General features: G+C 39.8%; 2 protein-coding genes across 4 annotated transcripts; one reads left to right on the top strand and one right to left on the bottom strand.

Moving 5' to 3' along the window:
* Nucleotides 1-71: 71 nt before the first annotated feature.
* Nucleotides 72-10,356, bottom strand: sbk3 (SH3 domain binding kinase family, member 3). Of its 2 annotated transcripts, none has more exons than XM_044115854.1 (4): nt 10,269-10,356; nt 3,173-3,320; nt 2,640-2,842; nt 72-1,102 (listed from the first exon to the last, which is right to left on the bottom strand). In XM_044115854.1, the coding sequence occupies exons 2-4, from the start codon at nt 3,195-3,197 to the stop codon at nt 320-322; spliced, it is 1,011 nt and encodes a 336-aa protein (XP_043971789.1). In that variant the 5' UTR covers nt 3,198-3,320; nt 10,269-10,356; the 3' UTR covers nt 72-319. The 2 variants fall into 2 exon arrangements, with proteins under 2 accessions (XP_043971789.1, XP_043971788.1); XM_044115853.1 differs by lacking the exon at nt 10,269-10,356 and adding an exon at nt 5,702-5,959.
* epn1a (epsin 1a) lies at nt 9,611-27,701 on the top strand. 2 transcript variants are annotated; one of them, XM_044115849.1, is made up of 13 exons: nt 9,611-9,713; nt 16,704-16,866; nt 17,073-17,174; nt 17,307-17,465; nt 17,945-18,073; nt 19,213-19,333; nt 19,416-19,567; nt 19,743-19,814; nt 21,944-22,027; nt 22,639-22,918; nt 25,174-25,338; nt 25,539-25,781; nt 26,520-27,701. In XM_044115849.1, exons 3-13 carry the CDS (start codon nt 17,106-17,108, stop codon nt 26,984-26,986), a joined length of 1,941 nt encoding a protein of 646 aa, XP_043971784.1. In that variant the 5' UTR covers nt 9,611-9,713; nt 16,704-16,866; nt 17,073-17,105; the 3' UTR covers nt 26,987-27,701. The 2 variants fall into 2 exon arrangements, with proteins under 2 accessions (XP_043971784.1, XP_043971785.1); XM_044115850.1 differs by lacking the exon at nt 19,743-19,814.
* Nucleotides 27,702-27,847: the final 146 nt, after the last annotated feature.

Below are 27,847 nucleotides of genomic sequence, written 5' to 3' on the forward strand. Positions count from 1 at the left end.
AATAACCCCACTGTGCAAAGTTTAGCTGAGTGTGTAAAATGTGGTAGCTTATGATGAATATTGAGACCATGAAAGGTTAAAAAAATTCTTGAAGAATTATTTTATTAAAAGACTTTTACCAGAGTTGTTTGTATGCAACACAAAAGAGCTGATCATCAGACCGAATTCAAATCCTTCCTATGCAATTCATTCATAAGAACACACACAAAAAAACCCAACAATATATAGCGGTGAAAGTGAAACCTGGATGAGGGATATTTACAGACATATGTAAAAAGCAGCACCTTATACATTTGAATTGAAGCAATATCTACAAAACTCATCTCTCTCCTCTGCCTTCTCTGAGGAGCTCCTCCTCCACTCCTCCTCTTTCTCTTACACTCCTGGCCTCCTTCTCAGCCTCCTCCTTCCTCCTCTGCTCCTCTCTCGCAGTCTCCATGAGCCACGGCCCACCCAAGTAGCTGAGGATCTCCTCCGGGCTCCCTCTCTGTTTGGGGTCGGGATGAAGAAGCTCCTTTAAAAGAGTCATCACTAGAGGGCTGAGGCCCTCAAACTGTGAGGGAGGAGGGTTGCTTTTCTGCTTCTGCTCCATGATTTGGTAACTGTCGGCCTCCTGAATACACCCCGTTTTGTCCTCGTTTTTTTCAGCCTGGCGGTCAAACCACGCCTTGTATTTACGGTAGCCAGGGTCGTCGTGCGTGCTCTCCTCCCAGGGGAAGCAGCCGGTCAGCAGGCAGTAGACGAGCACGCCGAGGGCCCAGCTGTCAATAGAGGGCTGCACTGTTATCCAGATGTCCTCCAGCTCCACCTCTTCCATCGCCATCCCCTCCCCAAGCCTCCTCTCCATCTCTTTCTCAAGCGCCTTTTCCGGTTCGACCTCAGGGGTGCAGAACGGAGACTCGTACCAAACGGCTTTGACCTTGGTGCCGACGGCGCGTGTCAGGCCAAAGTCACCGAGTTTGACCCAGCGACAGGATCTGTCACACAGGAAGATGTTCTCTGGTTTGATGTCACGGTGAACAAACCCCAGGGAGTGAAGATATGTGACAGCGCCGCTCAGCTGGGACATCACCCTCTGGACGCAGTCCTCGTCCACCCCGACCTAAAGCACACAGAGCGTCCTGATCATCTACTCTGTAAAATCTAGTTAGTTCACCTTACTTGAAGAAATTATGCAAACTCATACAAAAAAATAAGCATAAGATTAACGAGTAGGGAAATCAAATTCATTTTAAGCAAGCAGTACTAAATCAAGTAATTCAACTGATGGGGAAAAAAAATAAGTACGTATAACTTGTCCTCTCTCTCGTTTTTCTAAATTACGGTTTTATTGGCTCTCGTGACCTTCTTTTGAGAAAGGTCAGATAGGAAAGTGGGTAATGAGAGAGAGGGAAGCCATGAGCCAAGGGTCATCAGGCCGGGGATCGAACCTGTGACAGCCATGTCGAGGACTAAGGCCTCCAAATGTGGGTTGTGCTTTACCTCTGCTACACCACAACACTCTGTCCCACTTCACAGAATTGCTAATTACAACAAATATTTGAAATACACAATAAATACAAAAGATATATAACTCTGGCTCCAGAAAAGAAAAGAAAAACTCAATAAAGCATTTGCACTGGTCTTGGATACATGTACTATTGAGTCTGACTATGTTTCAATACGGAAAAAAAAAATCCACAATTATCTAAAACTCACTTTTTCTAAATGAATCCAGCTCAAGTAGAGTGAGTTAGAAAGACCTTCCAACCACAAAGTACAGGTAACTTACTAATAGTGAGTGTTGATAGAAATTTGATAACAACTGATTTGAGTCAACTTACTATTTTCAAATAAAATAATTTTGCATTTACCATGTACACTGTACAGCATTTGAAGGTGATTTAACTCAAAACTGACATTAAACCTCAATTAAACGATTGTATTTCCACTATGTTATTTTGGGATCTGATGATTACACTAACAGATTTTACACATTATACTTTTTCCAGCTTTGTCATTGGCAACTGAGTAACATAATCTACGCCGTTGAGACCGAAGGGGACAGATAACTGTCCAGTGCAAAGAAGACAGGGTTAAAAGATTTCAGCTGCATGAGACTAGAGCCATAAAATGACAAAAAAAAAGGCACCTGGAAAGCTTCTCTGATTCGTTTTAGTTTGATTCTCACTATTCTTTCAAATGAGAACCATACTGTTCCACTCATATGGGGTTTTTCTTCCTAGTATTTTGGCAAAACATGGACCTTTCTCCTTATGGGTGGACGATAGCGATCTGACAAGTCTTGGAGCTCCTCAGCAGCGCCTTACTGAGAATCACATCTACGTCACTACAACAGCCAGTGACTCTCTTGGAAATCCCTGCTCACGTAAAGCAAGCTGTCCTTTGCCTTATCTGCTCTCTGCTGTGTTACTGGCAGAGGCACAAACACAGAAATAGGTGTACTGGAGGGTTCTTATCAGGCCTGTCTCAAGTTTTTACTGGCACAATTAAGAGCTCAGAGCGAGTGGATCAGCAGAGAAACAGCTGATGTGCGTCTTAACCCTCACAGCTTCTGTATATCGGCCTTGCAGATTTGGAAAATATGGATTTCTATGATATGTTATGGCATGTCTATGTTTTCTGGGCTTCAAACTGACCTCTGACACAACAACGCTGTAGAGATCCCCATACAGACAGGCTTGCTGGGCAAAAATATAGTAGGACGGCGTGGAGAAGAAGATGCCGAGGGCCCTGGTCAGAGAGGGATGGGTGCAGTAAGCGAGGGAGAGGTTGTATTCCCGCAGGAAAGAGGTGAGTGAGGTGGACTTCCGCGGGAAGAACTTCAGAGCCATCGGAGTTCCTGGTGGGAATTAAAGCAATGCTGAAGGTTTTGAATTGAAGTGGACTATTTAAAACCTGTCATCATTTATGCATCACAATTGCTGCCCATCGCTGACACTGTTAACAAATATAATCCTCCCCCCCTTCAGAGCAACTTTGCTTCGTGGCTTTGCTCCAGCTGGTGCAACTCTATCTGGAGGAATGCTTTAGAGCCATTCGTTACAGTTACAGAAGCACTAAAGATTAATGAACTCCAGCAAAGGCTGACCAAACACACATACTGTCTAAATTAGAGAGAAGACAACCCTCCTGCATCCTGTACTTCACATTCTTACAGTCATTTACTGACCTCTCTTCCTGTGCAATGCCAGCATGACCTTTCCATACGATCCCTGTCCCAGGAGTTTCAGTACCTGAAAGTGCTTCGACACCTTCAGACTGGGCAGGGACTGTGCTGACAGGAAACATAGCTCGTCGAGTTCCTTGGCTGCCTCGGCCTGGAGGGTTGCATGCAAACAGACACACAAATCCAGATTCTGTGTTGGAGCTGTGAGAGGGTGAGGATTTGATTCTGTAGCATCCAGAGAAATTAGATCTACTGTTTGATCAGCATTTGATGATAGACAACGTTAGAAAAATGAAGTGTGACTCCAGTGCTGCACATTCTGGAGCACGACATGAACCTGCAGCACGCCAAGACCTGGGAAACATATGTCTCATGTGTCTTAATGATTGCAAAGTGAAATTCTTTTTCATTTCTCCGGTTGCAGGCTAGAAAATGATCCCCAACTAGCACCTGGCAGAAAGATTAATGGAACATATTGTGTTATTTTACTTTCTGCTAATCTAGTTTGATCTTCCCTGATGTTTACAATAGGCAAGACTAATTCCTGTTATGTCTCTTTGGGACAATCAGACCATTTGGCTCTGTCATTCAGCCGCCATGTCCATCATCAGTCTTTGTCTCATCCCCAGTGATTTCCTTTGAAGTGGAGCCTCCACACAACATAAACTGGGTGTCAACAGCTTAGAAATCCAGCTTAACACAAAATGTGAGGTGATCAAAGGTGGCTGGCATGTTTTTACTTGTGACCTTTCACATGTTGTGTTACCAAGCGACGAATCTCAAATACACCGTTGCCTATATAGCTGTGGAAATAATTATCACCCAGGTATCAATCAGTAAGTCCTGTTTTAGCTCAATCAGAGCAATGAAGGTGGCTGCATGAGAAGGTCAATTGATGCCAAATGACACTGGAGGTTTACTTTGTGATTTCTGAGGAACCGTTCAAAACAAGTTGCTGTGCACAGCAAAAGTATTGATTGTTGATGTTTTTCAACATTAGCGCCACAGACTTCACCGCATCTTAAAATTGGGATTTTACATAAATGAAAATTAGTGTGAATTAGTAGGAAACGACCACATAGTTTTCAATTTCTCCTTTTTCATACAAGTAGAAATGTCCCTATTTACTCTGATGCTTCTAGATAACCTTGAATAAACTTACAGAAGTTACTGGGATAGTAAATAAGGTCCACCTGTGTGTTGAGGTAACTGTGAATTTTTTTCAAGTCTTTTTCTGGATTCTCAATTGGATTTAGGTCTGAACTTTGACTCACTCTAACACACAAATCAGCTTCGTTTGTAGCTCTAGCTGTATGTTCAAGGTTATTGTCCTTCTTGAAGGGGAACATGTGTCCTTTAACTTGTTGTAAGGAGCCTCATCTATCTTTCCGTCAACTTTAACCAGCTGCCATGCTCCCACCATCAAGCTCAATCACTTCAAAAACCTATTAAAATACACTGAGGTTTGAGGTTACAATGTGTCAAAATATAGAAAAGTTCAAGTAAAACTTTCACACAAAACTGTATATCAGCTTTTTGTTACTTCAGAAATAAATGAGTAGATCAGATGTGAAGCTTCAACCAGTTTGACAGACTAATATCGCCTTGATATGATCAATTGTGCCAAGAATTATGCATCTGCTGAACATTTTTCAGACCGTCAAGATGTTATAAAAACAATACTTTTACAACTTACTAATGGTTAGAAAGGAAAATATAAAACAGATACATGTGACTTAACTTTTTTTTTACCCCTCCAGGGGGTCTTTTGTGGGCTCAAGTGTCCTTATATGAAAGTAGGCTGACAGGAAAGGGGGGAAGGAGAAGGGGGGAAACACGTGGCAAATATTGTGGGGTCCGGGAGTCGAACCCGCAACGGACTCATGGCCTCCAAACATGGGTCACGCTATCCCCTACGCCACGTGACTTAACTTTAAACAAGAATTTCAGATTGTGTTCATATATTAATTCATATATTTAAGCGGGTTTAGGATTAAACTGTTCTTGAATACGTATCAATCTTAGATCATTTTCATACTATAAACATGGGTTACAGCTGTCTGCTTATTACATAAATCATTTGCTCTTTATTTCTCTTATAGAAATAAAACAGAGTTGGTCTTTAACTTTTTGGTCGATTTAAGGCAGATCAAACTTTAGTTTGCAGATAATTTTGCTTTTTTATCTGAGCTGGTGCAGAACCAGTATAAAGTTTTATCAAGAGGACTTCATTAGTTATTAAATGTTTCATATTTGTCATCAATTAACAAGTGCTAAATGATTTTAATACCATTCCTGACAGAGCTAATTGTTTTAACACTGTTGAAGAAGGCATTAAAGATCATTAAAATACTTTTTGCATTAACTAGCAATCAGCGCAACGCCTGAATGCTCTCTTACTGTACAGCTGCAAAATCACTCTGCATAATGAACATGCATAGCAAAACACACATATATGCAAAATGTCTAATCTTTTGCATTAGTGCTCACACAGTTTGACACAAACAGACAAGAACAATATTTAATACTTACTGTCATTTCTGGTTCTCTGTTCAGGTTCTCTGCTCAGTTTGTCTGGATTATTTTCATCATCAAAACGAGACTTTTCTAACCTCTGTGTTCAATGCTGGAAATATGTAGTACGTCTGCTGCTAAACTGATATTTAAACTGGAATTAAAGCTTGTATTTTAGGCTTAGCTCTGTTGATCCAAGCAGCTGCCTTGCAGATATGCTCTTAGATGTTTATGGAAACCCAGATATTGGCCGTGTGCATCTCCCCTGGGGATATACACACTCCAAACTCTCCCTCTCTCTCTTTTCCCACTCCTGTGTCAAGACCCCCTCCACCCCCCCACACACACACACACACTCACACTTTCTCTCCCGTGTTGTTCTGGCAAACATGCGACAACCAGCTACAAAGTATTTCAAACGTTTCCCTCACAGTCCCTACTAGCTCTCCCCCCCCCCGTCCCACACTCACTGCGCTGCATGGATTTTACTGGATCCAACATCTTGAAGACCGTCTCCCATTTTCCTTCATTCCAGCTGTCACTCACGTTGTGCCCTTCTGCACCCTGCCCCCCCTCCTTTATTTCCACGTCTCTTTACAACCTTGTCAGTAACTGTGTGTCAGTGAAATTCCCCATGCTGTCTAGGATTCCTGTTATAAGCAGCGGGTATGCTGGAATGGCTGGAAGAGGCCATCAAGCTGGTTCTCGGATTCCTGAATAATTACTGGGATTATATTATAATATGTAAACCTCTTTATTGCCTGTTAGAGTAATCACTATTGATCATTTTCTTGTTTTCATTTATTAAATACAAATTTTATTGATATCACAAGTATCTGTTTATGTTTTTCTTTAGTATTATAATAATAATTAAACTTTTTTATGTGTGATTGAAATGTAAATAAATTGTATATGTGTATGTAATAGTATGGGTCATGTGTATCAGTCATAATGGCTAAGATCATTTACTGTTACGTAAACAGTAAATGAAATCAACATAAATCAGTTTACAACCAGCACTGAATAAAAGCAGTTTAAAACCAGAAACTAAATAGTCTTTCCAATGTGTTTAGTATTATTAAATAGATAAATATTTTTTAGCCATGTGTAAAAGCCAGTTTTATCTTATTTCTGCATTCATGTCATGATGTTGTATCTTTTTCAAGCCATCTTCAAACAAAAAGTTTTATACATTTGACACTTTGTTTTCTTTGCAGCATATCAGTTCAGGGTGGTTTCACATGATACATTTGGTGTCAATTTTTATCTGTTTCTCTGTTTCCTCCTTTACTGTTTACATTTTTTGTAGCATAAATCTTGCCCGTCTTTATTGCATTTTGTTTGCATTTTATTGCCTGTCAGCTCAAACTGACATGGCTAACATCTGACATTCTAAAACCCAGCTTCGTCAGACCCAACTTCATACTTTCCTTGTTAGCACCAGCTGCAGGTCAGGCCTCTCCTGCAGCTCCCATGGCTTTAACACCCTCTTCTTCTTTCCGTCCACCCCAGTAAAGTTCACTCATAAGCATAAGCTACAGTACTATTATTGCCACCGGCCTGACGGCTGCGCATTATGTAACCCAGACACAAGCTGCTATCACAGGAGCCTGTCTTTGCTCGGGTTTCTAGCAGCACGTCTGTGTGGGTTCATGTTCATGCTTGCACTATAGAGTCATTTGGCCCCTGTTGTGACAACCAGTCTTTACTGCTCCAAAACTAAACCCCACCTTTCCCCATTAATACAAGTTGAGCCGAACACAGTTGCTTTCATTCATGAAATCTGACATTTGTACTGATTATAAAAATATACACACTGCACACAGATGGGTAATGAGGCACAGAGGGATTTCCACATCTATGCCACAAGGATAGTCTTTGTTGTCAGCCATAGAAGGTTAGATATGGGTTCACTTTCATAACCAAAGTGTAGCAAAGTGTTACAAAATGCAAACTGTGTAAATGTAATTTTCCATAATACAAAATGTGGTGTCCCATTTTTTCTGTGGCATTTGAAATACATGCATACATGTGCAAAAGTCCGTCAACCTTATTTCTTCACATTTTTCTTGTTTACTTTTAAGCTGGTGTAATAGGTAGTTTTTCTTAGGACTTTGTCTGCTTCCCACCTCACAGCTGTGTGTTTTTTACTTATTTTCAGTCACTTAACTCTGATCAATGAATTAAACGTAAAAAAGTTCCTGGACTTGGCAGAGAAATTATTTTTAATTAGCTCTTTGCATATTTGTTTACAAGATGACTGTCAAAATGTCACATTTTGTCCCAATTTCCTTTGTAATACTGTTGAAAAATTTCAAAGACAACACATTACAACTGAGATAAAGTATTTTAGCCCAATCAAGGTAATTATCAAACAGTAATCTGGCACTCTCTATGACAAATCTGAAGAGTCTCTCAAAATGCTCCCTCTATTCTATGTCTCCTCGACTGGTTGGCACTCAGTTTTCCTGCATTTAATGATAGGATGACTGAAGTTACGCTTTTCATTCCTGGTGGTCCCAGTTCTGCTCCCGTTGAGCTTTCCTTGCCGCACCAGAAAATGCAATCATCAAATCCTGTTTCTTCATGTCATGCTGCTGACTAAAATTCAGCCTGTCTTTACAGAGAGGCAGTAAATAAATACTTATATAACACCTTGTTGTAATTTTCTCTTAGTTGGCACCAGCCGTTCTAGCTAGAACAAAATACTGCTTAAAGATTTTTAAGTGACACAAGTAAATGAGAACACATAACTCTGGTTTTAGCTTCTTTCGATTGGCACCCTGTCAATTTACAATGTGTTTTAAAATTCTTGTAATTGCTTGTAAGTGTTTAAAAAACATTGTCACTTCCCCATGCGTTTTCTTCTTTATCACCAGGCTTGGAATCAAGGCTGTTCCTCCAATATCAAGACTGACACCACACAGTTCTCTGCTACAGTGTGTGAGGTTTTTCTTTTTTTTTCTTCTTTTTTTTTGTCTGTCTTCTCCAATTTCATGTTGCTGTTAAATTACAGCACTTTTTTTAGCTGTAATTGCTGTTTTTAAATATGCTTTAGAAATAAAATGGTATGGTATGTTATGTTATAGTATGGTAGAGTATGTTATGGTATAGTATGGTATGGTATGGTATCATATGGTAAAATGGGTATATACAGTTCTATACTTTTCTTGGGTCTTGCTGAGATGTTTGCGTCACTAAACATTCAGCAGAAGAAACAAAAGCATTCAGCTACATGAAAGGAGAGTCTTCATCCCAGATGCAGAACAGGAGTCCATGTTGTTCTGATTTAAAGAGCTCACATTGCTTTTCTAACTATTATTCTGATAGGTATCAGACAATCATGGTTTCATTTGAAGCTACAAGTAGCTGAATACTGCCCCTCTGTGGATGAATTGAGCTAATGCGTTTCTGAAAAAAATAGCAAAGATAACGGTGACATATTTTACGATGGTAATTTTGGCTGGATTCAATTAAATATGTGTCACTGTTGTTTATATGTGCATTTAGTCTTTTGTTTGTCTATTGCTTTACTTGATAAACTACTGAGGATGGTCTGATGAGTTTTCTTGTCTCTTGTCACAAAAAACTGGAACCCTGAATTGATAAAGGAGAATAAACACAGTGAAGTACACATTTAGAGCAAAAACTGTAGTTTTTGTTTACTTTTTTTATTCATTAATATGCCAAAAATAATGAAGTTCAGACTTTTCATATAAAATAACGATGGAAAACAAACCAAAACAAAGAAAGAAATAAAAGCCTTGAAAAAAGGATGTCTTTCCTCACAAAGATTAATAATATTAGAAGTACCTTTATGTAACTTTGAAGACTACAGTCTTGTGTGTAAATATTTGCATAGTTCCGCTTTAGTACTTTAATTTTAGCTGATGTTTTATATGATACTGAATTATTCATGAGCTCTACTACCATCGCAGGAAAACACAGCGACAGGGGGTGCGGTCTTTCCTGTAGGCGAGAACGGAAGCGGAAATTCGGCCATCTCCTCGTACATTCAGGCTTCAACAGGGTCAGTACACACTTCATTTATACATATATATTGTCGTTTGTTGTCAACATTCCGTGTAATTTTGTGCTTTGGGTGAGGGTAGTCAACATTGTCCTGAAGCAGGACGTGTCTTTGCCATCTAAATCTCGTTCAGAGGAAGCAATTAGGCTGCAAGTTGGGAACTAGCATGAGATGCTAGCCAGATAGCTAGCAGCAAGTGATTTCTTTATCAGTCAAACTGACAGGTAACCTTAACCCTTGTTTATAGAGGGGAGTAATTCACTGTCATGAATGGGATAGCTATTTTTGTTCTAGGTCCGTTGCCTACTTATTAGGGCATTTTTGGTTCCGGGTTGTACATTTCATTTCACTTAAAAAGCCAGACTATGGGGGAAACTGCTAGTCAACAGTTTCGATTAGCTTTGTGGGAAGAGTTGCTTGCTTCGGGGACCGTTAGTAGGGTGGTTTCTCTCACTCTCTCTTTGCTCAACATAGACACTCAGAGGTGCAGGAATGCTTGTTTAATGCGAGTTTATGCCCATGAACTTGATTATTGTTGGATTACCCATTACTCACCTTTCGTTAGCCTCTCAGCTTGGTTGCTGTGACAGGGAGCAAGTGTAGATGTGTGTGTGACTGGGCAACCAACCGTTGTGTGGCTTATCTCTGGGTGAGTTTACTGGGCGGGGGTACTTTATTACCTGATATAATACACGGAAAGCAATAAAATAGTGCACGTTTAGCCTCAGCACGTTGTTCTCGATATATTATATAAATTAAGCTTTTTTTAAAAAAAGAAAACATTTATTTATAGGCATGGTTTTGTAGTGCTAAACGTGAACTTTTCAAATGATGCATTTCTATAATGTGGCAAGGTGTGGTGGTCACAGGTTAACAATCAGGGCAGCACAGTATGTAGCTTTTATTGTAATTGCAATAGCAGTTTCAGCTTGGTTGATATTGATATCATAAAGAACAGCTTGGACCGTGTTCTGTGCTAGGTAGAGGATGATAAGGATCAACAAGTTTGACAAGATTGGTTGGTAGCATTGTTACCTTGCAGCAAGAACATTCTGGATTCAAGTCCTGACTTGAGGTCTTTCTCCTCTCCATGTACTCCAGCTTCGTCCCACAGTCCAAAACATAACTGTGAGGTTCATTGGTCTCTCTAAGTTGATGTTAGGCATCAGTGTGTGCATCCATGGTTGTTTGTCCTGTGTACCCACAAGGATAAGTTTGTATACACAAGATAGATTCTTTTGACTAGGTCAGCACAATGTATTAAATGTCAATAACATTTCAGTTTAATTGTATGACGTATCCCAACCACAGAGGACGTATTAGTTGCAGTATTTGGTGGGCTACAAGACTATATGTGCCGTTCAAACTGCGCTTGCCAGCAAACTATTCAGCGACTTTGATAGGCTTGAATTGTATTTTATGTTCACACACCTGGTCTAGATTTTTTTAGATCTTGATGTTGAAGCTCATAGAGTGTTGTGGGGGATACTGGAGTGATGGGAAAAACAACTGAGGAAAATACGACTATAAAAATTGACAAAATGATAGTCAGCTATAATGTTATATGTTTCTTTTTTCAGCCCTAGTTCTGACCAATTGTTGTTGTTTTAAAGAAAACTGTTATCTGCCAGTAAAATCCATATTGGTGCGTCTCTGACAATTGTTAATTACCTTTAAATTATTTTCTGCATGGAAAGAATATATTTGATAATATTTCAGAGAGGCTTTGAGGTGCTTTCTCATTAGGATAGTATATTGCCATAAAACATTTTTTTTTTTATTCAATTATCAAATTATCTGAAGATGGAATTCATGTTATCTTTTTTACCAGTTGTCTGCATAAGCTACTCACAATCTATGTTTGCAGTGAACCGAAAGACAACAGGCATTAACACTTTAATTATCATGATAGTGTTGTGGCAAAATTAAGTAACCGCATTCTTTCCTAATATTAGGTATGGGCAACATGTATTGTTATTACTTATTGTGATAACAACTTCTTTGCAATCTTTTTTTAGGTAACTGCGTAGTTGTGGCTGCAGATCACACAAATGCTGCTTTTAAAAAACAAAACCATGACAAAACCCACGACATCCACGCCGAGGACTAAGGCCTCCAAATGTGGGGCGTGCTGTGGTGGCGCAGGGGGTTAGCACGCCCCACATTTGGAGGCCTTAGTCCTCGACGCGGATGTCGTGGGTTCGACTCCCGGTCCCGGCAACCTTTGCCACATGTCTTCCCCCCTCTCCTTGCGCTCTTTCCTGTCTGCCTACTGTTATAAAAAATACAAGCCATTAGCACCGCAAAAACACTTCGGAGAAAAAAATGGAGGGCAAAAAAAAAAAAATTTTAATTAAAATTTCAGGACACCACTTACATTAGAAAGTGTATTTTTTAGCGCTTAACTGCATAGCCTCTGCATTTAATCATATTTTCAGACATGACTAATTGTTAGAGGTGCAACAATATTATCCACCAATCTGCAAAAGTCTGAAAATGAACCTCTGTCCAGTTTTGTTAGGCTATAAAAGACGACTGACTGACAGATCTGCTCACCAGGTCATGTCTGCACATGTGCGGTTAGCAATAGTCACCTCTCCGTTGCCATCTTAGTGAACCTCATAACACTTGACAGTGTCAGTTATTTAAAAAATGCATGACTGATTGAATGTCCTCTATCTATAGCTGTATAGTAGAGAGTACTATACAGTAGAGTGTAGTCTGTGTTGTTTTCTCCTTTTACAATCTAGACAGCAACACATAGCTGCTCACAGACAGGCCTAATAGGCTGTAAGTTAATTATGTTCAGGGAATTTTTAAAAAATAAAAAAGATGGGAGTTGTAAAAGCAGATGTTTTTTATCATGCAGTTTTTTTCAAACGGTTAAAAAATTGACTTTTCAAAAATCAATAGCTGCAACAAGCAGTGATTTTCACTCTGACTGGACGTTGCAAAGCAGACATAGTCAACATGATGTCACAAAAACATTTCTGATATTGAAGTCATTAATACAAATGGTTGCAACAAAGTCATGGTTTTAAACCATAACTAACCACACATCAAGTTTTTTTTTAATTGTTTTCTTCTCCATCTACAAAAGAGTATAAAGGAAAGGCAAAGAAGTTGTGATTTACTAAATGTAGCACTGGCTGTGAATTTCCTCTTTGTTGCTTCTCTGTTTTAGAGATTTTTTTTGGAAGCATGCGCATTGCTTTAATAAGTGTCATGCTGCTTTGTCTGAAATAGTAACTCTATGGCAATAAATAAAAAACATAATAACCATGGACTAAATTAAGTACAGGCTGCTCAGTAATCCTGAGTTTGGTCTACAAATATCTGGAATTTAAAGTTTGGAAATGTACAGGAACCTCATTTACATAACAACTTGGCATGAAATTAACAGCTAAAGTTTTCTGTCAATATTTGTGATATTTAATGTTGTAAAAAGTCAACATCAGGTTACCAGGAAGCTGCTTTTCTTTAACGCCACTAGATTCCAGAAACACAGTCTACCTGAAGGTAAAGGTATGAAGGTATGAGCTAAAGAAAGCTAAAATATTTCCACCAGCAGTGAATAAGATTTGCACTTCAGAGATATACAAAACAGACAGATTTTTGAAGGATTTAAAATACAGGAGTTATACAAGACAAACCCTTTGCACAATCCAGTTCTGAGTTACTAACCAGTTCAGTTATCTGAAAGCTACTGGAGTTGGTTTCACGTTGCTATGCATTGCTTCCATTAAGGATTTTTAAAAGAGGTACATTAGTGCAGTTTCCAGATAGTCAGCAGAGGCAATATAGATAATCTAACAATCACATAGAACTGATTTTGGCTCAATTAGAAACTAGATTTTATCCTTGGAGATGTTAATTCACTTATTGGAAAGACCCTTATTTATATTAACCACTATAAATTTACCTTTTTTCAATTTGAGCAATCTTTCATTTGGCTTTATCTCTTCATTAGAACTTTAAATTGTCTAAACAGTAAAAGGAATTATCAGTCGTTTGCTTTGCCTGATAATTGTAAATGCAGAGTATGGGGCCAATGTCTGTTGTTTCCATTGAAATACAGAACTTTTCCTTGCCATGCAATATCAGAGTAGACTCAGTAGCTGTGAGATGAAGATGTGTAGTCAAAGTAACCTGATAGTTACTCAAGGTGTCAGGGACAGCGCTGACGTCTGACTGGGACACAAAGGACATGTTATGTCTCTTATCGTAGATTAGGCTGGGTTAATGAACTTTGTTATAGAGCTTCACTGATTTTAGCAATAGTAGTTTTTGTGTGCGACTTTAAATTTTCATTTTTTGTTCTGTATGAAGTTGCTTTAACTTGCCAAAATCTTGTTTGAACCACCTAAGGGTTTTGTTTGGTATCAGATTTGATACTTCCTGAACTCAAAAGCCAAGCGTCTCATTAACTTATACACTAACTCCGAAGAATATCAGGTCTTGTTTGAGAAAGCAGCTTAGTCTAAACTCCCTCTCTCTGTTTCAGTGAACATTTTGTAGAGACTAGTCTGCATGTGTATTTTGGTATATTTGTGTCAAAGTGCAGCAGAATAACAAGGGTTTCCTAGAAAATGAAGGAATATAAAGAACACCCTTGTGCCTTGGTTACCTGGCAATGCTTAGCTGCATAATTATAGGAAGATGTTCATTAAATTACTAGTTTGAAGGGAGTTGAGAGAGCAGCAAAGCACAGTATTGGTTATATATTTTCACAGCACTTTGAAAAACATTAGTAAAAATCTGAATATGTTGTCAGGGAAATGAACACTGTAAGGGACTTTTTAGAAAGTCTTTGGTTTATTGCAATTTTTTTGCTACTTTCTTGCCATAGGCTTTCTGTTTCGTGAGAAACTGCAGATTGTGCCAGTGAAAGGACGCATCTGGTCAGCAACAACTGCCTAGCCTGCTCTGTTAGCAATATCGTACATGCGACATTCAGGAGTCGGTGTGGGATCGACCAATTATGCTGCAGATGTCATTCATTTGGTGTCGTTAAGCTATTAGCATGATAAGGCCATGATGTTTGTGTCCAATTTAGAGTCTGGCATCAATTTAACATCCAGTATAGAGTAGTGGTATTCAAGGTTAGGTCTTGAATACCCTAAATGAAATCCAGAATAACTGGTTGCCTTGAAAAGTGACTTTGTTGTTGATGGAGCTCGATGTGTTTTAATCTGAATATAAATAAAGCTGTTCTGTGGAGGCTTCAGATTTTTGTTTGAGAACATTAGTGATCGAATAGCATCATGAAGACAAAGGTCACTCCAGATAAATCGGGGATTAATTTGTGGAGACTGTTTAAACTCGGTTAGGTTATAAAACAATACACCAACCTTTGAACATGGCAAAGAGCACGGTTTGGTCCATTTTCTAAAAGAGAAAAGAATGTGACACAGCTGCAAACTTACCAAGACATGTCCACCTACAAAACGTACGACAGACTGCACAAGGAGAGAAATATTCAGAAAAATCAGAAAAGAAGCTCATGGTAACTTGACCTTTTTGGTTTACATGCAAAACATTATTTGTGGCAAAAAAAAACAAAAAAAAAAACTAAGACTGGACATGCTGGTGGGACTGTCATACTGTGGGAAAGACCGTCTTCTCCCGGAATAAGATCCTGGTCAGTTCAAGGGGAGATGGGTGGAGCTAAACAGGGCAGTCCTGGAAAAACACCTGTTAGAAGCTGGGAAGGATTGAGACTAGGGCAGGGTTCACCTTCCTGCAAGACAGCAACATTAAACATTCAGCTAGAGCAACGATAGAAGAATGTTCAGGTGATACAATGACCCAGTCAAAATCCAGATTTAAATCCAGTTCAGAATCTAAACCAGGGTTTGAAATGTGTTCTCACAGATGATCCGTTTCCAGTCTAAATTGGCTTGAACTATTTTGCAAAGAAGAATGGACAGAATGAATGTACGCTGCACTTTAAAGATTATTTTTGTTTGTACAAACCCGTAAGAACTGTATATCATCATTTTCACGTCACTTCCCAATATAATCCATCAAAGATTGTACTTATGATGTGACAAAATGCAAATAGTTCAAGGGGTTCGAGAGATTTTGCAAGGCAGTGTGTTGGGCAAATAAAGTGGGCCAGAAAATATTTTTCTGTGTAGTGTAGTGACTGACAGCTGTTTTAAAATGTAATTCCTTACTTTAAAACGATTCCGCACACATTAACATCATTTTATTATGAACATATTAGGCTTATTCTAGGACAGCAAACACATCCATTTATCTAGCTAAATGTGCTCTGTTGCTGAAAGCTCATGGGTTTCTGGTCATTTGCAGGAAATGTAGTGATAAGGGATATTATTACCTGGAGTTAAATAAATAGGTTGGTTGCAGAGTTCAAAGTTCAGATAATTATCAAACTGACTGAGCCACACAATGTTTTGTACTTTTACTTTCATGTACCAGTACACCTTATCGCTTACAGCTTAAATTTATCTGCATTTACTTAGAGACCATTTTTGTGTTTTATCTGTCAAATTGATATTAAACTTCACTTTTAGATTGTGAATAGTGCTAACGGTAGATCTAAATTTAGGTATTTATGCTATTGATTTAAGTGTTTTAGCATTTCATTTTTAGTAGCTATAGCACATTGCTTATTATTGCATTCTCCATACCTAGTTGTGTATATATCTACAGTATGTTAGGGTTTTCTTCATTTTAGTTTAGTTAAATTCTTTTTAACTGAATTGTGAATTGACTGTTTTTTATTGCTGATAATTAGGAAAGTTTATCTCCTCCTCTGGAGCAGAATATTTTAACTAAACGAAGAAATCTTTCTTTCTCTGTTGACCATGTGTGGGTCAGGAACAAATCATGTGATATTCTCAAGATGAATATCCACTTTGTATTCTATAATGGTTATTTAAAGTTAGTTCTGACATAAGATCTTCCCTGTTTGTTCTGCATGTCTTTTCTTCACTTCAACCTTTTTTTTTTATTTTCCTGCAGTTTCCATCGTCCATCATTTGTGGTTTTCAGACCCAATGTCGTCACGGGAAGAAAAAAATAAACTGAGACAAAACGCTCCATGAATGAGTGGTGGCCAAGGTTGAGAAACAGAAGTTTGCAAAGAGGGAGACCCTTTCTTCACTTCACTTCTTGAGAAACAGATGTATGTGGTCTTTTGTTCTGTTGAAGACAAATTTTCATACAAATGTTGCCTTAGATTATGTCCGTTTTAAGATCTGCCAATCTTTCTGTCTTACATATTTCGAAGATAATTTTCTCTCTTCTTCCTTTTTGCTGTTGGATGTTTTTTTAAAAATATGTTGCCTTATCACCCTTAATCTTTTTAATCCTGCATATCTTTATGTGCAGATTGATACTGAAGTCTGTGGCTAGATAGTTGCCATGTCGACCTCTTCGCTGCGGCGACAAGTAAAGAACATCGTCCACAACTATTCAGAGGCTGAAATCAAGGTTATATTTTTTCCGCTTTATCTGGATTTTCTTCTTTTTTTTGTTATTTTGTGTGCATTAGACATTTATGCAATCACAGAGACCTTGAATAGAGGACAATTTCAGTTTATTTCCTCCTGTGTTGTTATCCAGGTTAGAGAGGCAACATCCAATGACCCATGGGGCCCCAGCAGCTCTCTTATGTCAGAGATAGCAGATCTGACCTACAATGTTGTGGCCTTCTCAGAAATCATGAGCATGGTGTGGAAACGACTGAATGACCATGGAAAGAACTGGAGACATGTATACAAGGTATGCAGCGTCATGTTAAAGATGGTAATCATCTTAAATCTCATTTAGAGATTCACCAGTCAAAACGTAATGGCCGACATCTGATTGCTTACTTTTCCAAAGAATTGACCTGTTTGACGTCATTTGATCTGGTTCTGATTTCTACTAAGAACACATACGAGCAGCATTCTAATGTACCTGCCTTACTGGTCGGTAGTTATTTGTTTTAGGAGTAGAGAAAATGCCACAGCATGTGCAAGACAACAGTTACAGTAATCACAGGTTTTGCTATTCTATATGGTATAATGAAAGCAGAGTTGAGATTGCAAGTTCAGTTTTGCATATTAGTTTATTGGTCCTCTGTATATAAATTTTGACCTTCCACTCTCTTTTAACTTTAGTACTTGTGTGTGTAAATGTGATTTTTTTAATTTTATTATTATTTTTTGGACATAAAGCATCTTTTTTCTGTTACCTTTATGCTTTTTTCCCTTTATCAGGCTATGACTCTTATGGAGTATCTGATCAAGACAGGCTCAGAGCGCGTAGCTCAACAGTGTCGGGAAAACATTTATGCAGTCCAGACTCTGAAGGACTTTCAGTACATAGACAGGGATGGCAAAGACCAGGTAACCAAACATGACCATCCTCGCAAAGCTGAAACGAAAGTTGACTGGTGTAATCAGTTCGATCTCCTTTTGTTGACCGTAGACAAACTTTGACTTGCTACTTGGTTCATTGAGGGACAGTTTGTGCTACATTGTTTCTGAGCTCTCACAAAGCCAGGTGTTTGCTGGTAATGATAATTTAGCAAAGTTAATGATTTGGAGTGTAACTATTGTATTAAGCAAAAAAAATCTTAATCCACCCAGAATTTATGTATAGTTTGCAAGCGTATTTTAATAGATTTAATGATTGAAATTTAAAGGGTTTATTTTCCAAATGGGTCAAAATAGAAGCACAGAATAGACTCTACAGACATTTAAAAATGATTCTGTGACATGTAGACAGAACAGCGGTCCAGACTCTGAGTTAGGTGCTTTTTTTTTTTTTTTTTTTTTTGCCTGAATGATTCATACATAGGCCTTCCCGAAGTTGATAAACAAACACATCTTTTATACAAATGTTCAGATAGAGGTAGATGTACATCTAAAAAGTTTATATTGTGAAAACGTTCAGTATTTTATGTCACTAAATTCAAGTGAAGCTTGTATGTTACATAGTGAAATCCTTCAAGCCTTCATTTCTCAAAATTGCATATTTAAATTGATGGACCAGCACAAAGGATTACATAGTTGTGAAATAAGAGGAAGAAAATAAGTGGTTTTCCAAATGTTTTACATGAGAGAATACTTCTGAAATTTTTATTTGTTTCAGTAATTCTCTTTACTGCTGTAAAACACATTATACAGATTACAGACACTGATGTTTGCAAGCCTTTACTTCTGTTAATCGTGCAGATGTTACTGCTAATGAAAACATGACGTTTAAGATTAGAAAATTACAACAGACCAATAAAATAGGCATTTGTGACACAGATGATTGGTTGATGGAATACATGTTTAAAAAGCGTTAAAGGTTATTTTCTACCCGACAAACAAAATCCCAATCAAACACAGCTGAAGTCTGTGGCCGTATCACGATGAAATGGCAAAACGTTCAGCCTGTCTACTTTCCCATATACAATCAAGATGTTAGCATGTTTTGCATTCATCTAATCAATGTCAAGGTAGCAAATACCTTTCATCTGTGCCTTTAATTCGTCCAGGGTCTGAATGTGAGAGAAAAAGCTAAACAGCTGGTGACATTGTTAAAAGATGAAGAGAAACTAAGAGAAGAAAGGATCCATGCCCTTAAAACCAAAGAGAAAATGGCACAGACCACCAGTGGTAAGATGGCTCAATTAGATACAAATAAGCCACTCTTGAATGAGGGAATTGTTTCATTGTTGCCTATTTGTCTCCGCTGCAGCCTCCTCGGCCCCCTCAGCGCCCAGCCTTGGGGGCAGCGTGTCCGTGGGCTCTCATTCTGGAGATCCTGACCAGGCATGGCCACAAAGCTCTGGAGAGGAAGACCTTCAGCTTCAGTTGGCGTTGGCCATGAGTAAAGAGGAGGCAGAGCAGGTAACTTAGTGTGGCTTAACCCGACCAGAAGGGGTTCTTTACGCTGCGCTTTACCTAACCTGTTTCCAGTTGCAAAACAGGAGTAGCCGTACACACAGAGGAATAATAAGGATCTTGTTTCCTGCTGCTGTACACCTAGCTTTGCTCTCACAGTTTAACTGCTGACCTCCCCCAGACTAGCGCGGACCCTCTGGAGGATGCAGAGCTTCGCTATGCAATCACACTCAGCAAAGAGATTCACCAAAAGGTCAGGGGCAAGGAGTGTGCTGAGCTGACTGGGGAGCCAGTCATCAACTATTTGTCTTTCTGTCAGATGGAATTTCTCAACTCAATACTAAATATTGATTAATCAAGAAAATTAATTAATGCTAATGTGATTTGTGGCATTTTGCTGCCTATACACGTTTTCATCAGACCATTAAAATTCTGTTGAGATAATTGAGTTTGCTGTTGCTTTCTGTTTTTACAGTGCTTGCATTCACAGAATACATGTAAAGCCCTGATTCCAATCATTTTAATGAGATGCAGTGCTTTCAAAAAGTGTTTGCCCCTTTTGTAAATTCTGTTTTTGCTTTTTTGCCACTTTTCAGTTTTTCAAACCTGTTTTATATCAGACAAAGATAACCCGAGTAAATAAAAAAATACGGTTTTGAACTGATGTTAGAAATTAAAGAAAAAAAAAAACTTTCCGAATCAGCTCAGCACTATAAAAAAAGTTCCTCTAAACCCAATAAAAAGCTGTCTCGATGACTGCTATCACTGACAATTAGTCTTTTACATTTTCAGCTGCTAGCTAAGAGAGTTAACATGGTTGTTTCTATACAGTCTATAGTGGATTATGCTTGTTGTGATCAGCAGTAATTTTGGCCTGGGAACTTTGCTTAAAGTGACATCTGATTGTCGTAAACATTGACCTTAGCCGAAGCAAACAAAGTCTACAGTTCTTGGGTTATTTTGTGTCTCCCTAGTTAAGTCGTTGATACGCTCTTAGAATAATTTTTATTGGCTGGCGACTCTTTGAAAGGTTAACGGTGGTTCACAAGAGTCTCAAAGCCTTAAAACAGCTTGCTAACCCTTTCCAGATTGAAAGGTGTCAGTGATTTGTTTCTTTTGCTCCACATGTGTTGTCAGATCACGTTTGAGTGGTTTCTTGACCTTTCTAAAGGTCAGGTAATAATCATGACTAGTGACATTCAACCACAAAATGTGGCCAAGTGTTTTTGTCTCAAACAAAACCAGGTTGGTTTGGATAGTTTTTTTGTTTGTTTGTTTGTTTGTTTGTTTTTTTTCATTTAAATGAAATAACTGTTTTAAAACCAGTTTGATCTGATACTTCTAAATACAACAAGCAAGCAAAACCAGAATAGATCTGTGAAGGGGAAATGCCTTTTCACTGCACTGTATGTTAAATTTGAGCTTTCAAGCAGTTGATCAACCACGATTAAATATAATAAAGTTAAATATGCATGGCAGAGACAAATATTTTTCCATAATGATAACCTAAGCGTGGATTGTAAGTATTGATCCCTCTTCCTTTCAGCATGCATCTAACTATTGCGTTGATTTCAAATAAGCTTCTTCTGTCCCGTTGCACTTTTTGTGAAGTTGACATCTTTGTTGCTGAGTGTTTGTGTGCAAAACAATTTGTCTGATCAACAGTTAAATCATTTACATATCTTATTACTAATGCTCTAAAAGTTTTAAGGAGCTTTTGGACATGATTTCATTGTTGTGTTTACTTAAAGGTGTTCGATACGGTGCATTTATTCAGGGATTAGCTGGTGTTCTGTTGAGTTACAACCAGTCTTCCATGTAATACTGTAGCATTAGCGATAGCATTTGTAAGAATGTCTTATGCTCATATGCCAGCTGTTGGATGTTAACAACATGCACATTTCCACATTTCTCTTCTGTTAGCATTTCTAATTGGTTAAGTTTTCTCAGCATTTTGCTTCTGCCTTTCTGTCTCAGGGATCTCAACTACAGGTCATTCTGTTCTTCATAGAGTAAATTTTAAAGAGTCTCGACTTTATTCAGCCAGTTCCTAGTAAGATTGCCAAGCAGGAGCAATGTAAGCGAGTAAAGCACATGCGTAACTATCCTGCAGCCAGGATAGCATAGCATAGCATAGCTATCCTGGCTGCAGGATAGCTATTCTGCAGCTAGCATTACTAGCTGCCAACAGTTCTGGTTTGGCTGATTGAAGCACATAAACTCTGATCATTGATGGTTTTTAGGATTTTTTGTTTTCACAAATTTTGATTTCTTTTGTTGAGTTGTAAATGGATCAAGTGCCTCATTTCATGTTGTTTTATTAGGTTACTAACATCAGTCTATGTGCGTGCATGCGTCTGTGCGTGTGTGTGTGATTGACAGGAGGAGCGGCTGAGGAGAGGAGACGACCTGAGACTGCAGATGGCCATTGAGGAGAGCAAGAGAGAGAAAACAAAACCAGAAGAGGTGTGTGTCGATATGCTGACCTGTGTAGTCATAAATTTTATGGCTTTTTCGGTTGCATCTCTCAATTAGAAACCTTTTTTTTTTTTTGGTGGCCATAATAACCATTGCTAAATTAAATTTTCTCCAAACGAATTCAAACCTTTACACTGCAAAAATTCAAAATCTTACAAAGTAGTTTTGGTCTAGTTTCTCATGCAAATATCTTTGTACTTTTGAAATAAGGCAAAACTAACTTACAACAGGATATACGAGCTTGTTTAGAGTCAACAATACTTTCTACTTAAAACAAGCTTCTATATCTTGCTGGAAAGTTACCTGGAAGTTAGTACACTTGAACTAGACCAAAAGTACTTGGTAAGAGTTTGTGTTTTTACAATTAAAGCCAAGAGTCCCATGGCTTTTCGGATGAAGTGTGTAGGTGCCTTTAAATTATGGGTTAGCGATGGGTGGGTGAAATGTGGGTGAACTGACTTCAACCCCACAATCCATGTCGGAACCTTAGAGTTGATCACAAAGCGTAAAGAACAGAACGAAAAGATGATCTGAAAGCAGAGTAAGTTTCACATCCTGTTGCTGTTGTAACATTATTCCATTTTCTGTTCCCTGTTCAGGGTGGCCTCATGGAGCTGAGTGCAGTGGACCCCTGGGGGGCTCCTGCTAACGCCACTGTGAGGTCTGCCGGCCCTTCCCCTCCCCTCGCACTATCTGGCCCCTCCGCCTCCGGTCCATGGGGTCAAACCCCCACAGATCCATGGGGAGTAGCTTCACCCACGTCTCCTACCAGCACTGACCCTTGGGGTGGAGGGACCGCGCCCCCTGTAGCTCCTCCTCCAGACCCCTGGGGGGAGACATCCCACAAAGTTAACAACGTCGACCCCTGGGGAAACTCAGGTACGCTGCCACAGCTCTTGGTTGTTGTCACATCAGCTCAGGGGATAAAGGTCAGAGCTTTAAAACAGAAGTCTGTTTCTGACTCGAAGAGGATGTGAACACCAAAGCCTTTGCTTGTTTCAAACCTCATATTCTCTGTTCAGAATGTGTATATTTACATCCAGTCATGTCATGATCCTTTCATGTTTGATCTTCTCATCCACCTAAGGGGCGTTTCAACCGAAGGAACCTTTTCCAGGAGCCAGAGTCTTTACTGGGGTCCTTCCTTTACGTACCCAGGAAGTTAAACAGAGTTCAGGGGTAAAAACAGAACTGTACTAGGGGTGTAGGACATTAAGACTGCTCTGAAGCCTGAGGGTAGGGTTTGTGGTGGAGGGGCGCTACACATTTCTAATTGGTTTGAGTGTTCTCAGCATATTGCTTCTGCCTTTCTGTCTCAGGCATCTCAACTACAGGTCATTCTGTTCTCTTCATTTCACATTTTAGCAGAGAACCTTCAGGTTTTTTTCTGCAAAAGAAACATTTAGGCAGCTTCAATCTGCTGAGGAAACGACTCTCAGTGGCAGCTACAGTACAAACTTCAGAGTAACAGGAGAAAACATTAAATCAGAGCAATAAAAGGCTGGATTATGAAGAACTACGGAAATCACTTTAAACTCAGCTGAAGTGATTATCTGTGCAACGGGTTTAAAATGAGATCTCTCCAAAGAGCAAAAGGAACATTTAGGTTAGAACATTCACATTTAAATACGCAAAACAACCACATATTGATAACAGACTTAAAGCATGAAAACACTGATGCATACTGCCTCTGTGAGTGTGTTCATTTTGTGCAGCCCTTTTCTGTCACCTGGGTGAGAGTACAAACATGCACACAGTTCATCCCTGCAGGTTCGGTGCTCTGTCGGCACGAGTGTTGCATCTACAAATATGCTGCAAATACTCATGAAACGTTCAGGCGACCGCTAGTAGAGAAGTTTGAAAAGTGCTGCAGTCTGAAGCTCCCCCTGCTGACTTTCTTCAGTTCCAACCTCCAGAGAGGAAAGACTCTGACAGAAATATCAGAAAAAAAGTAACAAAATGAAACTTTGTTTAATTATAGTTAAGCCCGAAATAATTCACATCTCTGGCAGATTTCTGCTGACTGAAACGTACCAGGGTTTTTACAAAATGCCAGTAGAAACCTGCAAAAAAAAAAGAAATTGATCAGCAATTTATTTGCTCTGATAGCAAAACATTGAGGATGTAAAGAACTTATTTTAGATGAAAACAGACAAAACATTTTTTAATAAATGTCTGTCTCAGAAACAAATTTACTGTTGGAATGATAATTATTAAAATTAGGTTTAATTTAGGGCCTTAATGTTTGAGGTCGCTTCCTGCTGTGTTCATAACGGAGCCAAACGAAAGAAGTTAAAATTGGACCAATTTCTCCTTTGAGTTCCCAATAAAACTTTTGTTGCAGCAATTTGAATTAACCGAAGGGTTAATATTTAATATTTCTGATGATTATAAAGAATTGATATATGGAGGTCAAATAATTAACTCCAAGAAACTTGATGAATATAAGATTTAAGCAGCATGTGGTGAAAGATGACACCATGTTTGTTTACGATATAATTGGAGGGCTAATTAATGTCATTCAGAGCACGTGACTGAGCACTTTGAGTTTAAAAATGGAAAATTAAACATCGTCCAGGTTTGTTTTCCAGAGATGCCTGACTGGATTCATTATGCTTTATGGATAAATAAGGATGAGAATTAACAGCATAAATGGGGACATACAGTAATAAAAATATGGGTCATATCAGGGCAGCTTTGGTCGAAACTCCCCTCTGTGTGCTTTGGTTTTGTCTGAAGGACAGCAGGCATGCTGAGTCCGTTCTCCCTCTGTGTCTAAACCAGGGATTTTTATCCTCTTGTTTCTACTCAGGGACTGGCTGCGTCTCAACCAGAGCACTGTCTCATCTGTTGCCCTTTTTTGGCTTCTATATATATATTTTTTTTAATGTTTGAGGTTGCTTCCTGCTGTCTCTCCTTCACCTCCACCGAGCTCAAATTGAGTCACAGCAACAAATCCAGCTGACCTCTTCTGACCTCAGTCAGGACGTTTGTGGGGTGGAGAGGTTAAGGAGAGAGAAGTGCTGCTGTTTGAACCCGGCTCAGCTTCCACCTCCCTCCATTCTGTGGGTCGTTACCTGTATGGTGTTGTGTTAACCCCTCCCTCCCCTGCATCTCCTTGCCTCCCCCTTTAGCCATGACCCCACCCAGTGCTGACCCCTGGGGCTCCCCTGTGCCACCCAGCACGTCCTCCTCAGGGGGACCAGTGGACCCCTGGGCAAAGGATGGGCCTGTCCCCGCCTCTGACCCCATCACCTCCGACATCTGGAGTGGCTCTGCCAAACACACTAATGGCACAGGTACATTCACACCTGAACCCACACGGACTCACACACACTCAGGTGCAGACTCTCAGTAACCCCGCCCACCAGTTGTCTAACATTTCATCCTCTTGTAGTGTGTGTGAGTGAATCATTTCATTCAGCTTGCTTTGTTTTTGTGTGTCTCATGTACACACACACACACACACACACACACACATCTCCCTTTTCACTCTCAGGGGATCCAGAGCGAAGAGGCTCTTCAACAACGGGCTGCAACAGCACGGGCTCACCGGTGCCCTTTGACCTGTCGTCACTCGGCTCTTCGCTTCCTGTTCGTAAGACTCCGGAGTCGTTCCTTGGCCCCAACGCGGCGCTCGTTGATCTCGATTCCCTGGTGTCGTCTAAACCCAAACCCAAACAGCCTCCGCCTCCTTCCATCTCGGCCTCTTCGTCGAACAACCCCTTCCTTCAGAACACGGGTGAGAAACCAGCTGCACCACAGGCGCATCTCAGATGAATACGTTCTTTATCTCTCAGGTTGTTCGCAGATCCTTAAAAAGTCCGAAATTGGTGTATCTAAAATCAAGGCTATAAAATGTCCTTTTGAAAGGATTTTTCTTGACAAGACTCCAATTATCCTTGCTGCTTGCAAACCTTTTCCTTCCACTAAACTTCTTTCTGTCAACAATCAGCATCTTCAGGAAGACTTTACATCCTTGTACAGAAATGCAAGTCACTTTTTTCTTTCTGTTAAGGTGCTATAAAATTTAGATCTGGGAACTTATTACTTATTAAACTTAGAAATATATCCAGCTGATAAATCTGCCTCAGTTTTCGTAATTGTATGGGGATCAACGCTTTGCTAATACTTATATGTGACGCCGATCTTATCCATCTGCCTCAGCAAAGGTCTAAAAATCAACAACTGTCCTCTTTGGTTCTTCAGTGAGAGAGCTTTGACTGACCAGATCATGTTTGTAACAACAGTCACCAACTCAGTGACTTTCTTGCTATATTTAGCGACATTACAGACAAAAAGAAAAAAAATTGTCTGCAATGTAAACCTGTAAATCAAAATCAGCAGGTCAGGCATCTTAATGATTGGTAATCAGTGATCAGCCAGAAAACTGCAGTCATTGCCCCCCCCTGCTCAGAAGATTTTATGATTGAATATCGAAGACTTTATTAATAATAAACCTGTTATCTCTGTACTGCAGGCTCGTCTCCTGCTCCTGGCATGGCCGTGACTCCAGGCAGCACCATCTCCAGCAGGGGCGTTTCACCAACACCCGTCTCCTCCAACCCGTTCGGCGTGGCCCCATCCATGACCTCCATCTCCCCCCAGCCTTCGTCCCTTGGCCTGAGCGGCCTGCGTACCAGTCCTGTGCCTCCCAACCCCATGCTGGGCATGGTCCAACCGGGAATGGGTCTGGGGCCGATGAGCGTAGGAATGGGGGCCCCCGGGATGGGCCTGGGCATGATGCAAGCCAGCCCTATGGGGATGCAGTTCAGCGGGCTCTCCCCGATGGGACCCCCGGGCTCTGCCCTTTTGGGGCCCGGAGCTATGCCGCCCCCTCAGCAGATTTTGGGTGGGCCCGCAGGAGCAGGAGGAATGATGGGAGCAGGAGGCTCCATGGGCGGCGGTGGAACGGCGGGAGCGAGCACCAATCCGTTTCTTCTTTGAGGACGCGTCACCACTACGTTGCTCACCTTTCTGCCTCAGCTGTCGTACCTGCTTCCCCCTCCATTCATTCATCGACACCCCCAAACTATCCCGACACAAGATTTATCCACAAAGACGTCTACATTAAAAAGAACAAAAACGTTGTTTAATTTCCTTTAAAGGCATAATTTCATTTCAGATTATTGTTCCACTTTTTTTTTTTTTTGTCCCTTTCATTTCAACATTTGTGTCAAATAGAAGTATTTATTTCCAATCTGTTTCTGTTCTGTACGTTCTGTTTCTGTCCAGTCTTGTTGGGATGAAAGGTGAGAGCAGGGAGTTTTTTTTTTTGTTTTTGTTTTCTTTCCCAGTAGTGTCACTCTCTACTCATAGTACTACTGCACACGAGAGGGAGCCGGAGGAAGAGGTCACACAGCCACTTAATGAACTGAGCAGAGAAACTGTCGTACCTGCCTCTTCCTCCTCCCTCTCTCCCTCCTTCTGGAGCGATGACACACACTGAATCACTGAAATGAAACGAGTGCATGAAGGATGATTTTTTAAACGGAGCCCCAGACTGAGATAAAAACCTGCATTAACATTTCGGTCACAATGTGGTCAAACTGTTTCAACCAGTTCACTTTTAATTTAATTTAATGTTGAGTGTAATTTATTTTTTTCCAATACCTGGGAACAAATAAACAAGGAAGATCATTCGATGATGCCATTTAAATCAGATGCTTATATATATGTTTTTTTTCTACAACAGTAGGGGGGAGAAAAAAAAGCTCTGACGTGTGGTCTGACGGCAGGAAAAACAAAGTGTGTGTTTGCGGCTGAGGGCGAGTGAGAACACAAATGCTTATTTATCAGATGCCAGTT

Source organism: Gambusia affinis, linkage group LG05 (assembly GCF_019740435.1).
Source record: "Gambusia affinis linkage group LG05, SWU_Gaff_1.0, whole genome shotgun sequence".
In the NCBI taxonomy this organism is placed as follows: domain Eukaryota; kingdom Metazoa; phylum Chordata; class Actinopteri; order Cyprinodontiformes; family Poeciliidae; genus Gambusia; species Gambusia affinis.